The sequence below is a fragment of the Mauremys mutica genome, chromosome 5 (genome assembly GCF_020497125.1).
Source record: "Mauremys mutica isolate MM-2020 ecotype Southern chromosome 5, ASM2049712v1, whole genome shotgun sequence".
NCBI lineage: Eukaryota > Metazoa > Chordata > Testudines > Geoemydidae > Mauremys > Mauremys mutica.
The window spans coordinates 73379979-73395466 of record NC_059076.1 but is presented as its reverse complement, the minus strand read 5'-3'; the positions used below and the strand labels follow the sequence as shown (position 1 = coordinate 73395466).

Genomic DNA, 15488 nt, shown 5'->3' with positions numbered 1-15488 from the left:
AAGTTATAATGGAAGAGATTTTTCAATTTACATTTATTACTTTTATTTTAGTTATTTTATGTTGGACCCTTTCTCAGTTTAAGCTTGATAGAATTCCTGATATTGTTGATCAAGCCTAATACTCTTAAATTCTGTCTCCTCCATGTCTGGTCTTAAAAAGTGGGTGTTCCCCTTCTCCCTAGCAACTGATCTTTTGGCTCTAAACTGAAGTTCAGGGCTGCTGTTCAGGAAGAATGTTGCAAAATCCTCTGCTTTTAAGCATGCATAAGATGGGAGGCTCAAAGTCTCCCTTTGCAGCAGAGCCTTTCAAAGGAATTTTTTAAAATTCAAACAGAGTTTATCTAATTTTCTTTATTCCGTTGGGTGCATTTCTCAAAGTTATTTTCAAATATATATTTTTGGAAAGTTTGAGGGCTTCTGAGGCAGCACCTTCCTTTGTGCCCCCCCCTTCTGAAATGGCAGATACAGACAGCAAAATAAGGGTAAGAGGTGTTCCTATTGTCCCTTCCTTCCCCAAAAGACAAGTTCCTTGGGGCAGAGGTGAAGTTCTTGGTATGAAGTCCAGGTCTGCATAAGCCAGTTGAAAAGGCTATGGAAAATTCTCTTCTTTGTTTGGCTTACCCACATTGCCTCAGGCACTAAAAACTAACAAACAAAAAAACCACCAACTCCTTGTGACTAAAACATATTGGTGGGTCTACTGTTACGATTAAGTGAAAATTTTAGGAGAAACTTTTGAAGCTGGTGGCCAGAGAGAGATTCTTCCGATGTTTAGATTCAATCAGGGATCTATCTTTTCAGGCTCATGTGTTCAAAATGAAAAGCAATAGACATAGTCGTTCCTTGATATAGGATTGTGAACAAAGATGATAAACATATTTATTCTTCATGATTCCCAACAGGGCAGACCGTCGGGGAGGTAATTAAACTAGATGTTGGTGAACCCCAGAGGAAAGTTTGGGGCAAAAGCCCTACTGATTCAGTGCTGAAGATACTGGGAGAAGCAGAGTTACAGCTTCAAACTGAATTACTGGAGGAAATAACTATCACAAATGGTAAGCAGGAATTGGGAGTTGTCTGAACTGCAGGGTTAGAAAATTACCTTCATAGGGCTTATGAGAGTAACGTTTTTTCCTTTTGAACTACTTATCACAATATAATATCATGATTTGGCTAGTTCTTCTTTGAGTGATGGTCCCTATTGTATTCCACTGAAGGTTCACATGCACCTGGAGTCAGAATTTGAAAGAAGTGTCCGTTGGTCCGCACGTATGCCTGGCTTGCCTTGTGCGTCTATCCAAGGCAATAAAGGGTAGGGCAGACTGTGTCTCCAGATCCAGGTCTGGATCGAAAGTTTGTGTCCTAATCTCTGATGCACTTCTAAAAGATGGTTGTAAATAGTTTTAGTGATTTTTTTCATAGCAGTTTTACCAGTTTTGTTTTCCTTTTAGTTTTAAAAGTTAATAGTTTTAGCAATTGTTTTAGATAAGCTTTGGGTTTTCACCCATGCCTCCCCCCTGCACCCTCCTCCATATCCATGAACAGGAACTACACTACGACCAGAATTTTGGGCTTCAAACTCTGTGCCTCTTGTCCATGATCCTTCTTGGTCAGTGGTGACCACCAATGCTGTCTCTGCTGCCTGAGAGAAGATCATATTTGTGTCCAGGTGCAGTATTTGCTAGTCCTTCCCCAGCTGCGCCTGAGAAGGCTGGGCACTTAGCCTCCAGAAGCATCTCATGGAACTCACCATGAGACCACATTCAGACTCAGGCCAGTGGACTCCTCACCCACTCCAATATATTGGTCTGATTCAGCAAGGAGCATGCGTTCCGCTACTATGGCTGACCCCAGTGCTGGTAGAACCACCCCCGAGACTTCAGGGTGGAACCTCGCTGGGAGATAAGGAAGCACTCCCGTAAGCATGGGACTAAGTCTTCCTCCAAATCAAAGTAGATGGATGCTCCCTCCACTAGCTTGGCTCAAGGGGTTGGAGTACTTTCCAAGTCTCACAGGCACAAGAAAAAGACCCATAAACAATAAGATCCAGTGATTCCGGATGGTACTGACGATTCATTGCCATCTCTGGCGTCCCCATAAGATGTGGATGAACATACACAAGTTTCAAATTCTCTGACTCCAGGTGCATGGTGTGCATGCCTAACCCCCAGTGGAATACAGATAAGGAACACACCTCTCTAAGAACTTCCAGTTACAGGTAACTGCCACTTATTTTTCAGGTAGGATCTTAATTAACAAGAGAGTAAGTCCGCTATTCAGCAGAATTCTTTTCATCAGCTGTTGCTCAATATGGACCACTTGTTTTTGTGGTGAGGACTCCTTCCTAGCAATAGAAATGAATTCTGTCCCTGTTTGTTCCTTCCTCTTTCATCTTCTCCCTCATTCCCACTGTCGTATATCAATTGTGATAAATACAAAGAAACAAACTTGACAAAGAAAGAGGATGCTAAAAAGGACTGTGAAAGGCGGTTGTTGTTTAAATGAATAGCCTCCATTGGACAAATAAAATATATTATTATTTAGCACCATAATCTTCTTCTCTCTTAAATGAGGATTCGACGACTGGCAAAGTGGAATAGTTTGGACAAAAAAGTAGGAGTCATTTTTTAAAACCCGTAGCTTGGCACACTTGTCTTCTAATATTAGATAAATATATTGAGCTCCTCACTTATCAATCCTGGCACTTCCAAAGCAGCTATCTGTGATAGGATTAATATCTTTCCCCTCTGTTCTTTGGCCTCTGACTTTTTATTTTTATTCTCTCCCCCCGCGCCCCCGCTTCCTCCCCTCCCTCCGCACGCTTCCGGTGTTTAAATGCCAGATGCTGATAGTGTTTCAACATCTAATGTTAATTTCTTTCCTTGTGATTCTCCACTGAGACAGTGGACTGTGCTGTCCTGGCAGAGAGAAACAAATTGCACTGGGATTTTCAACTCTTAAATGTAATCCCATGCTCTAAAATGTACTGAGTATGTTTAACTTTTTGGAATGGTACATTGGTGTACTAAGATAGTAAAAGTTGAATAAATCTTAAGAATTAGGATTTGACAACAATTAATTGTCTTTTGCAGTTGTGCTGGGTAGATCATTAAATACCAATAGTTATTATCGCCTAATCAAGTAAGCAGAAAATTCATTCAGCATAATATTAAGACACATAAATCATATCATCTTACATAAAAGTCATTTGTAACAATGTCAGTTTTGTGTCTTTCGTGATCTCTTTTCATCCTTTCAGGGATATGTGAATTGATGTATGTTTCCAACCTTTGTACTCTTACAGTTTCTTAGATTAGGTAAAAAGATTCCTTTGGTAAAACTTGTAATACAGCAAAATAGTATTTTAGATTAGTCTGACGCATACAGACTTAAAAGAACAAGTTGTTACATTTATGGGCAATATGTTTTTATTTCCCTGCAATTATGATAATAGTAAAAAATAAATAAACCTGTTACTATTTTTAAAGCAAAGTAGATTCATCTTTCCTCTTTGATTTTTAATAAAGTTTGTAAACACGGTGTTTTCCTTACTCTTATTATGGGTAGTTGCTTATATTAAAATACTTATCAACTCTACAGTTTATCCTTTATCATTACCAAAACAGATAAAGTTCACTTTTTAAAATTGTATAATACATTTGTATTATTTGATACTATAGAAGTTCCTGAAGAAGGTTCTCAGCCCTTAATAGTGAAAGAAAACAGTGAAGTAAAAATTGCTTCTTGTATTGGAAAGAAATCTTCAGCTTCAGCTGTTGGTATCATAGAATCTGAAAGGACAATACCAGAGGAGTCACAAACATTTGATGCCACCCAAGTGCCATCCAGACCTGTTGTGCTAGATGGTATGATTTTCATTACTAATTCTAAATAATATAAACATTGTCTTAATCAGTAAGGAATTAAAAATAATGCAGTTGTTACTTTTTTTAAACAAAAAATTGCCAAAACTTTGATGTATACCAGTAAGTTAGTATGTCATATTACAGTTCTAATATATTAAATGCCAAAAACTTGTAGGCAATGTTAAATTGAGATACTGAGGATAGAATTAAGGAAATGCTGAGTTTTCCTTGGAGGTGGCCTCTCCATATTCCCAGTTGTGGGTTGGGCACCCTGGCACTGCTGTGCTTTGGGAACCTACTGGAAAGCAGTACCTTTTGGGGCTGCAAAAGTGCCTTCTGTTAAAGTCCAAAAGTCACTGAACTTCCAAGAATGTAAATGTAACCTTTACCGACAAGAAATATTTTTGTGATTTATTTTTTTCTTTCATTTGAGTATTTGACTGTGATGCTCTGTTGTTGTGATCATTCTTTTATTTACTTTAGAGCTGGATGATTTAGAAGAAGAAATATTGGAAGAAACTGAAAAAAATAAGTGCAAAAGTGACCAATTTCTCATCACTGTTCATGATGTGTGGGTTAAAGAAAGGGAAGCAATAATGGCGCATGAGTGAGTAACAATTTTCACTTTTTTTTTCTTGGTCACTGTCTGTAGAACCATTCAAAACAATAGCTAGGTTTTGACAGACTAGTACTTTACATATTTCACTTAATTAATTAAAATGTTATACTTGGCTTTAGCCCTGATGCTTCTAATTGTCAACGTGGGATATAGCTACACCTGGATAAAAAACCCATGGCTGGCCCGGATCAGCTGACTCTGGCTCTGGGGATCAAAAATTGCTGTGTAGACATTTGAGCTGGGCTGGAGCCGAAGCTCTGGGAGCTTGTGAGGGTGGGGAGGGTACCAGAGCCCGAACCCAAACATCTACACAGAAATTTTTAGCACATGAGTCCGAATCAGGAGATCTGGCTCAGCTGTAGCCATGTAGTGGGGCTTTTATCCCTGTGTAGACCTACCCTTGATGGCTGGCTGACTTTCTCTGTAGATGAATTGCATTAATGGTGATTTTAAATTGTAGGCCACAGGAAGATACTGCCTGTCAGAAAGATGATGGTGATGAAGCAGCTTTGGAGAAGGAAATGCCACATAATGCGCAACCGCATGATGAAGTTTCTGCTGGTCAGTGAGGAGACTACTAAATTTTTTTTTTTAAATAGTAGCATTGGTTATACAGTATATGGGTATTACCTTTTAAATCCAAAAGACAAATCTGTTCTGTCCTATTGCCACTTTCACTCTGTAGTTCTAGAAAGTTCATAAAGGGATTCTGCTGATAGATTAAGAAAGCCAAATCTTGGACTTCCCAATCAACAAACTTTTTCTTCCCCAAAAAGTGCCATTGTTTTTCTTTTCAGAAAATACTTGCCATGATTTGATCACTGTACATTAGATATTAGTAAAAGCACTGTTGACCTGAAGTTAGAAACAGATATTTATCTCTAGCTTGGATAACTACTAATAATTTCAAGTATTGCTAGCTGATTATAACCTTCCTTCTCTGTAGTTGTTAGAATAATTTCTTCTACGAGAGTTCATTGGTGGTCTATGGAATAATTCCAAGAAGTCCACAGACTCTTTCATGTTGAAGTGGCTGTCAGCCTATGAGAATGACAGCCCTGTTAACTGTAATGCAGTTTGGGACTCTCTTAGGGTTTTGCATTGCCTTTGTCGAAATAGTTTGAAAATCTCAAGCACCTTTGTGTCTCCTTGGGATTTGCTGCAGGTCTTCTTTTGTTAGGTGTTCTTGTTGGTATAAATCAGATTTGGAGATGACACGAAAATTGGAAAAGTAGCAAATACACAGGACAAAAGACTTCAACTGCATAGGGACTTAAAGAAATTGGAGCAGGAGGGATGTATAGACAACTAAGGGATATTCAGTATCATGAAATATAAAGACTAAATCCAAACAAAGAGGAAGAAATAAATGAGTGAAAGGGGAATGTTAACTATCAGCTGTGCCTGTAGCATTAAAGCAGGTTTTTATATCAGCTCTTCTTAATTGTCCTAATATTTTTTCATATAAGCAAATAAAAGAGAAGCCACAGAGAAGATGATCACTTTAAGACCTTTATCTGAAGCAGTTGTTCCAATTTTGAAAAATTTTGAGGGAAACTGCAGTGCCTGATTCATACATACAAATATACCCAGTACACAAAGGGTATTATGCAATTCAGAGGTCTGCAGTGATGTAGAACAGCCATGGGCTCATTTCTGATATACTCGGTTAAAAATCGCACAAATTTAGGAGTCAACTTCCATTGACTTAAATGGGAGTTTAGCATAAGCAAGGATTAAGACTCTAAGATTGGGCCTTTGAAGAATTACAGAGTTAATTTGTCTTCCCTTATGGCCAAGTTGCTGCTTTATGTATGTATTTTGGCAAATGCCTCCATCAAATGAGGTTTGACCTTGTGCACTCAATTCATCCATGCAGATCTGAGGTGGGGACATTACAGGTGGGGAGCTGTACATGTCCCCACCATGACAGCAGAGGCAGCAGTACTACAGATTAATTTTGGGCACTCTATGCTTGTATCAGTTTCCTGCTCTGGGGCATCTATCCGGGGAGAACAGGTTGAATTTGCAGACAAGGCTTCACAAGTCACATTATCGGAGGCTATTTAGTGTATCACTTGGATGCTCTTAAGCACACCCCCTACATGGCTAATGCTATCCATTCTTGGAGCATGACTGTCTGGATCTGGATTTCTAGTGTTAAGGTGGTCTTTATGTATCTTCCACTGTGCTTTGGCATTCTGTTGAAGGGAGCATCCTCTGTCCTGAGTATTTCAGCAGAAATTGGTAAACTCTTAAGGAGAACGGAGGTTTCTGTTGCATTTTTCAAACAAACAAAAACCAGAGAAAAAACAAACAGAAAAACCAAAAAGTCTTTAGGGTTTTTTTTTTTAGTGGAGGTAGAGTAAACATAAATTTGGAAATATTTTCTTATATTCCTTTATCTAGTAAGCTGCTCAGGGAAGTGGCCTGTCTTTTTAGTGTCTTCTGTGAAGCACAGGTACACTTATGGCACTATAAAATAATAAATAGTAGTAATAATAATAATAATAACACCTTTATAGATCCAGGATAAGAGGAAACTTTAAGGAAATTCTTTGCTCCTATGAAATTTAGGGCTCCAATTTATATGGTGCACACACAAACACAAAATATTGTATTTTTAATAGCTAGTTCCACATTTCCCATAATGGGTATTTGTCTTACAATATATTGCATACAAGACTAGAACAGGACTAACTAGAAATAAAACTATCAGAATGAGTGGACTGTGCTGCAACAGTTAATATTATTAAACAAATATGTTCTCACCATCCACGCATTTTAGGGATGATTCGGTATCCCTGACATAAAATGAATATTTCAGAACATGTATAGTATTTTACATGATTGTTTCTATATTAAGATTTGTATTGTGAGAAAATACTCTGTCAACTAATTACACTTCTAAATTTCATCAGACTATATATATTTGACTTTTTGTGCTTTAGGGTTTTAACATAATGTATAAGATTTTATATAGTAATTTACAAATGAAATGTGGTTTGTCAAAACTTTCTTGCAGTAACTCCTGATGGGAGCTTCTCTGTAATAAACTATAAGCAGTATACCCTACACAAATATACCTTACACTAATGAAAATGAACCACCTTAGTTTTGTAAGATACAGTTAAGCAGTGTGAAACCAAGTGTAAACATGACAGAATATACGTTGTAAACTACTTCTTTGTGTATGGCCAACTTACACATAAGTTTCAAAAGTTGAATATTAATGAAAATCTTCATATTGCAACTTAGTAATATTTTGCATCTATGTTTTTAAAGGTCTTGGTAAATAAAGGAGGGGAGAAACTTGAATTGAATTGCCTAGCATAAACATTTTTGACCATTTGTATGAAACAATTAAAACAATATATTAAAGAAAGTGAATCTAAAATGTAGAGATTAGCTGATGTGGCTCTTTTTATGATATAATTGGACTATCCTAATTCAACTCTAGTTACCATTTGCTTAGAGGCTTGGAGTTTTTGTCTGCATGGATTTGTAACCTTATTTCTCTCACCACCCCAGACACTTGTCTCAGTGGCTCTATGCAACCTGAACCCTTTTTCCAGAAGGTGCCACAACCACAAGCCGTACCAACAACCTCACCAGTTCTGTCAGCTCAGTCTTCACTGGAAGAGCCTTTTCCACCTCGTTCACGATCTGTATCGCCAGCAAAAAGGAAAGGCAAAAGTTCATTACTGATTGGGCTCTCTACTGGCCTGTTTGATGCAAACAATCCAAAGGCAAGTACACAGTACTGTTTCCTTTTATTAAATGAAATCTTATCTTTTCCAAAGCTTATCTACACTAGAAAGTTTTACTGGGAAAAGTTTTGCCAGTATATAGCTACAGACATAGCTCTTTCAGAAGAGAGCATTCATGAGAGCAGGGGTCTGGACTCAGTGACCTCTCGAGGTCCCTTCCAGTCTTAGAATCTGTGAATATTTGGCTGCCTTAGCTGGTGCAATCTCTTCTTACAGCATCAGGTTACATCAGCTGGTTGTGGTACTGTGGGTACTCATTCTAGTGTCCCGAACACCACTGACCAGTGCACCACCTTTTGGGAAATTTCTTCAGTGTACTTTAACTCCCACAGTTCCCTGAAAAATGTTCAAATTCCCTCTTGTCCATCCCATAATCTACTACTTCACACTGGATTTTCAATCTCTCAACTGTGTCACTCTCAGAAGTTGCACAGATCATTGTCGCTCTTTTATATTTGCGGACCCACAACTGTGTAGCTAGCTGTGTAGCTTGGATATTGAGATTACTGAGGAGGTGTGAATGATATAGACAGTGAAACTGGTGAGCTGCTGCAGGTGTATTACTTCCCAGATGAACATGGTGGAGCAGTGGTTGTGGCCCTGTGGAATGAGCACTGAGTGATGGTGCAAACTGGGCATGACCAGTAGAGGCTGCAGAACTTTTGGATATGGAAGGCCAGGTTTTTGGGTGAGCTTGGTAAACAACTCCCAGCGCTGCAGTGCAGACACACCAAAACAAGAGCTGCTCTGACAGTGGAGAAATAGGTGGCAATCACTTTCTGGAAGCTTGTAACCTTAGATTGCTGTTGATCAGTGAGAAATCAGTTTGGTGTTAGAAAACCTATGATGGGAGTGGTTGTCACCCAGGTTTGCGAGGCCATTTAAGTGTGTCCTGCTGCACAACGTTGTGACTCAGGGCAATTCCAGGAAATAATAGATTAATTCCCTGAATCAGTGCCCTGCCCTCCCACCCATGCTCTTCTTTCTAAGTAGAGAAAGAGAAAAGGCTACTTTTCCATGGTTTTACAAGTACTGGTGGATCACCATGTATGTTGTACTGACATGACATTGGGTGGTCAGGGAATGTACATGAAGCTCAAATCATTCTTCTTCGAGTGATTGCTCCAATGCATTCCAGTTAGGTGTGCGCGCCGCGCGTGCACGGCTTCTCCGGAACTTTTTCCCTAGCAACCCCGGCGGGCCGGCTGGCGCCCCCTGGAGTGGCGCCGCCATGGCGCTAAATATATACCCCAGCCGGCCCGTCCGCTCCTCAGTTCCTTCTTACTGCCCGTGACGGCAGTTGGAACTGTGGAGTGCTTGATAGCTCTTCACGTCCCTAGCTTTCTCTAGTTCATTGTTGTACATAGTTAGCATAGTTAGTTCTAGTTGTTCAGTTAGCATAGTTAGTGTTAGTTAGTTAGGCTAAAAAAGGGGGGGTTCCCCCTTTTTTTGCCTTAGCCGGTGCGGGCTCATGCCCAAAGCACCGGGCTTTAAGCCCTGCACGGGGTGCCAGAAACCGATGCCCGTAGGAGACCCGCACGACGCGTGTCTCCGCTGCTTAGGCGAAGGGCACCGAACTGACAAGTGCCTGATCTGTTTAAAATTCAAGCCGCGGACCCGCAAGGATCGAGATAGCCGCTTAAAACAGATCCTCATGGAGGAGTCCCTCCAACCACCGGCACCGCCCGCGCCGCCTCCGCGGCCTCCTCCCGTGCAGGACACACCGCCGGCACCGACTGCGGCACCACCGGCGAAGAAAGCGGCTGCGAAGACTCGGCACCGCTCCCTCTCGCCCGCCAGGAAGCAAAGACTGGCGAAGGCTTTGGCTCAGGCGCGCGTGCAGGACTCCGCCAAGGCGACTCCGCAGCCTGCAGCCCCTGTGGTGCCTCTGCACAAACAGTGCATTGCACCTGTGACTCCGGCGCCGCAAGGGCCGTCGAGTCCGGCGCCGCCTCGCTCCCCGGTGCCGTCCGTGGTCGAGCCTCGGCGGCCGTCGACGCCGGAGACGTTCGCCTCTGCGCAAGAGCTGATACAGCTCATAGAGGCTCCAGGCCTCCGGCCCCCGGCACCGCCGGCGCGGGCTGTCGTCTCCAGGGGAAAACCGGCGGCAATGGTCCGGCCACCCTCCATGGAATCGAGGCGTGGACGTCGGTCACGGTCCCGGTCTCGCTCCCGCACCGTCGACAACTTGCCGTCCCGCCGATCGCGCTCCCGGCACCGCACCCCATCGCGGCACCGATCGCAGTCTCCTCGTCGGTCGAAGTCCCGGTACCGCTCCGTTTCGCGGTACCGGTCGCACTCCCGACGTCGCACCAGATCGAGGTCGCCACCAGCTAGGCACCGCCGGTCTCAGTCCCGGCACCGTTCCCGGCACCGAGACTCCCGCGGACGCTCCAGGCGTCGCAGTTCGCACTCTCGGTCGAGCTCCCGACACCGGTCGAGCTCCCGGCACCGCGGTGATCATGGTCGGTCTCGGCATCGGAGATCTTACTCCCGGTCGAGCTCCCGGCACCGGCGCAGCTCCCGGCACCGGCGCAGCTCCCGGCACCGGTCGAGCTCCCGGCACCGGTCGAGCTCCCGGCACCGTGAAGACCGTCGAGCGAGGTCGCCTTCCCAGCGCCGAGGGGAAGAGCATCCCCCGGCGGTGTGCCCTGGACCCTCTTTGGCACCTCCCTGGCCTTCCCGCCCTGAGTCGGTCGCCTCCGGCGCAGAAGCCTATGGGCTCCCGCCTCCAACGCCGCCAGCCCAGCCTAGCGGGGCCCAGCAGTGGGGTTTTTGGGTCCCATGGGCACAATATGAGTCGGACGCTATGCCTGCTCCGCCGAGGCCTCCAGCGGCCCACCGCAGAGTCCCAGAGGCATCGATATCCCGACCACCGCCATCCCCACCGCCAGCCGTTCCGGTGGTGCCAGAGTGCCCCTCCGAACCCTCAGCCCACCACGCAGTGGACCCCTCTTCGGCTGAGGTCGTTCAGGAGTTATCCTCCTCATCCTCTCCCGATGAGGCAGTGGCCGGCGCGGCATCAAGGGAGCCGCCCCCCGTTGATGCGAAGGCGCATCAAGACTTACTCCGCCGGGTGGCGACGGCTATGGACCTCCCTATAGAGGAAGTAAAAGAGGACGAGGACCCCATCACAAACGTGGTGGGGTCAGACGTGCCACTCCGGGTTGCGTTACCTTTTGTGCGCACGGTCCAACGAAACGCCACCACCATTTGGCAAACGCCCGCTTCCGTGCCTCCCACAGCCAGGGGAGTGGAAAGGAAGTACTCAGTCCCTCCATCGGGCTATGAGTACCTGTACGTGCATCCAACTCCGGACTCCCTGGTGGTACAGTCCGTTAACGATAGGGAGCGTAACGGCCAGCCGGCCGCTGCCCCAAAGGCGAAAGAGGCAAGGCGGATGGACCTTCTCGGCCGAAAGGTCTATTCTGCAGGGGGCCTGCAGATGAGGATCGGTAACCAACAGGTCCTCCTGGCCAGATACGTGTTCGACATACTCACGTCTCTGGCCAAGTTCACTGACCTCCTGCCGTCAACATCCCGCCAGGACTTCACCACAATGTTGGAGGAAGGGAGGCGGTCCTCTCGCTCCTCCATTACAGCCGGCCTCGACGCGGCGGACTCAGGGGCACGGACCTTAGCAACAGGGGTCACGATGCGGCGCATCGCCTGGCTCCAATCTTCCACCCTGCCTCCCGAAGTCCAGTTTACTCTCCAGGATTTGCCCTTTGACACCAAGGGATTGTTTTCGGAGAAGACGGATTCGCGGATCCAGTCGCTCAAGGACGGCCGGGTGGCGATCCGGACACTCGGGATGCATACGCCGGTTACGCAACGTAGACCTTTCCGCCCGCAGCCCTCCCGCTATCAGTCGCGGTACCGACCCTACCCGGCTCGGCGACCGGCCCAAAATCGCCGTCGCCCGTCGGGCAACCGCCGAAACCGGTGCCAGGCCGCTTCCAAAGCCCCACAGGCAGCGAAGCAACCCTTTTGATGGGACGCACGAGGGCTGCACATCACTCTCCCCTACGGATCCTCATCGTTTATTTCACAACCGCCTCTCCCGTTTTTTCTTGGAGTGGTCCCGAGTAACGTCGGACGGCTGGGTGCTCAGCACGGTCCACTCGGGATACCGTCTTCAGTTTGTTTCTCCACCTCCTTCCCACCCACCTTCCCTGTCCCTCTTCAGGGACCCCTCTCACGAGCAAGTCCTCCTACAAGAGGTCCAGACTCTGTTGAGCGTGGGTGCCATAGAGGAGGTGCCTCCCTCCAGGCGGGGCAGGGGATTTTACTCCAGGTATTTCCTCATCCCCAAGGCAAAAGGCGGGCTACGTCCTATCCTGGACCTTCGCGGGCTGAACAGATACCTACTCAAGCCCAAGTTCCGCATGGTCACCTTGGGGACCATCATTCCCTCCCTGGATCCGGGAGACTGGTTTGCGGCCCTCGACATGAAGGATGCCTACTTCCATGTCGCTATCTACCCCCCTCATCGGCGCTACCTTCGGTTTGTGGCCAACGACGCCCACTACCAATTCGCCGTGTTGCCATTCAGCCTTTCGACCGCCCCCAGAGTATTCACCAAATGCATGGCGGTCGTCGCCGCAGCACTGCGACGGAACCAGATACACGTATACCCGTACCTGGACGACTGGCTGATTCGCGGTCTGTCCAGACAACTCGTGGAGAGTCAGATAATAGAGGTCCTGGCCCTCTTTCGGCGCCTCGGTCTTCTTGTCAACACCGAGAAGTCAACTTTGATTCCGACGCAGCGAGTCGAATTCATTGGGGCGGTCCTCGACTCCACGATGGCCAGAGCCTGTCTCCCTCGCGCTCGACACCAGACGATGGTCTCCATCATCCGAGACCTCGTCAGTTTCCCGACCACGACGGTGCGGTCATGCCTCCGCCTCCTGGGCCACATGGCATCGTGTACATACGTCACCGCGTACGCACGACTTCACCTTCGTCCGTTTCAGTCCTGGCTCGCGACGGTGTACCGCCCGCATTGCGACGCCATCGACATGGTGGTCACAGTCAACAGGACGGCTCTCGACTCCCTCCGCTGGTGGCTCGACCCGGAGGTCGTGTGCGCCGGAGTTCCGTTCCACCCTCCCCGGCCATCGGCAACGTTGACCACGGACGCCTCTGCGCTCGGATGGGGGGCTCACCTAGGAGACCTCCACACTCAAGGCCTCTGGTCAGCAAGCGAGCTCACACTCCACATCAATGTCCGCGAGCTCCGAGCAATCCGTTTTGCGTGTCACACCTTTCGGACCAAGCTGCAAGGCCGCTGTGTGACAGTATTCACGGACAACACAACAGCAATGTTCTACGTGAACAAGCAGGGCGGAGCCCGCTCGTCACCTCTCTGCAGGGAAGCGATCCTCCTGTGGGAATTCTGTGTGGCCCACTCCATTCACCTGGAAGCGTCCTTTCTTCCGGGAGTGCAGAACACGCTGGCCGACCATCTCAGCAGGTCGTTTCTCTCCCACGAGTGGTCCCTCCGTCCCGACGTTGCTCTCACGATCTTCCAGAGGTGGGGGTTTCCCCGGGTCGACCTCTTCGCCTCCAAGGCGAACAGGAAGTGTCTCCAGTTCTGTTCGTTCCGGGGGCACTCGCCGGGCTCTCTGTCTGACGCTTTCCTGTATCCGTGGCAGACTCACCTCCTCTATGCCTTCCCTCCGTTTCCACTCGTGCACAGAGTGCTCCAGAAGCTTCGGAGGGATCGAGCCACCATGATACTCGTGGCTCCAGCCTGGCCGAGGCAGCATTGGTACACCCTGCTGCTCGAGCTCTCCGTTCGGGAGCCCATCACCCTCCCATTGTGGCCGGACCTCATCACGCAGGACGTCGGCAAACTCCACCATCCGAATCTGCAGTCCCTCCATCTTACAGCCTGGTACCTGCGTGGTTGACCCACGCAGAGAGGGGCTGTTCGGCGGCGGTGCAGCAAGTCCTGCTTGAAAGCAGAAAGCCTTCCACTCGTACCACCTACATGGCAAAATGGAAGAGGTTCGCGCTCTGGTGTGACCAGCAAGGGCTCAACCCATTCGTGGTACCTGTCCCTACCATCCTAGATTACCTATGGTACCTTAAGGAACAGGGTCTGGCGGTTTCCTCCTTGCGGGTCCACCTCGCATCACTGTCCGCCTTTCGTCCGTCGGTGGAGGGTCGAACCATCTTTTCCAATCCGATGGTCTCCCGCTTCCTGAAGGGCCTCGACCGCTTGTACCCGCCAGTACGTCGCCCTGCCCCGACCTGGGACTTGAACCTCGTCCTGGCCAGGCTCATGTGTCCGCCATTCGAGCCTATGGCCACGTGTTCTCTCCTCTACCTCTCCTATAAAACGGCATTCCTGGTTGCCATAACGTCTGCAAGGAGAGTCTCGGAGCTCCGAGCGTTGACGGCGGGCCCCCCCTACACCGTCTTTCACGCTGATAAGGTGCAGCTTCGTCCTCACCCGGCCTTCCTACCAAAGGTGGTCTCGGCCTTCCACCTTAATCAGGACGTCTTTCTCCCGGTTTTCTTTCCGAAGCCCCATGCTTCGTCCCGGGAGCAACAGCTCCACACTCTCGACGTCCGTCGGGCGCTGGCGTTTTACATCGACCGGACAAGGTCCTTTCGGCGTTCCACCCAACTCTTCATCGCAGTCGCTGATCGCATGAAGGGCGAACCGGTCTCTACCCAGCGCATTTCCTCCTGGGTGACTCAATGCATCAGGTCATGCTACGAGCTGGCTCACGTGACACCATGTCGACTCACCGCTCATTCGACGAGGGCGCACGCCTCGTCAGCCGCCTTCCTGAGCCATGTCCCCATCCAGGACATCTGCAGAGCGGCCACCTGGTCTTCGGTCCACACCTTCGCCTCCCACTACGCGTTGGTGCAGCAGTCTAGAGACGATGCAGCCTTCGGCTCTGCGGTATTGCATTCCGCCACGTCTCACTCCGACCCCACCGCCTAGGTAAGGCTTGGGAATCACCTAACTGGAATGCATTGGAGCAATCACTCGAAGAAGAAAGAACGGTTACTCACCTGTAGTAACTGTTGTTCTTCGAGATGTGTTGCTCCAATCCATTCCAGACCCGCCCTCCTTCCCCACTGTCGGAGTAGCCGGCAAGAAGGAACTGAGGAGCGGACGGGCCGGCTGGGGTATATATTTAGCGCCATGGCGGCGCCACTCCAGGGGGCGCCAGCCGGCCCGCCGGGGTTGCTAGGGAAAAAGTTCCG

General features: G+C 47.8%; 1 protein-coding gene across 5 annotated transcripts in view; it reads left to right on the top strand.

Annotated features, from left to right (window-relative positions):
* Nucleotides 1–15488, top strand: part of NEK1 (NIMA related kinase 1) — a 127991-nt gene that overhangs the window by 85755 nt on the left and 26748 nt on the right. For all 5 annotated transcript variants that reach the window (XM_045019065.1, XM_045019069.1, XM_045019068.1 and 2 more), the window contains 5 exons: nucleotides 903–1055; nucleotides 3681–3866; nucleotides 4350–4473; nucleotides 4946–5046; nucleotides 8017–8234. In XM_045019065.1, the coding sequence (XP_044875000.1) occupies nucleotides 903–1055; nucleotides 3681–3866; nucleotides 4350–4473; nucleotides 4946–5046; nucleotides 8017–8234 (782 nt within the window). The remainder of the gene's footprint in view (nucleotides 1–902; nucleotides 1056–3680; nucleotides 3867–4349; nucleotides 4474–4945; nucleotides 5047–8016; nucleotides 8235–15488) is intronic.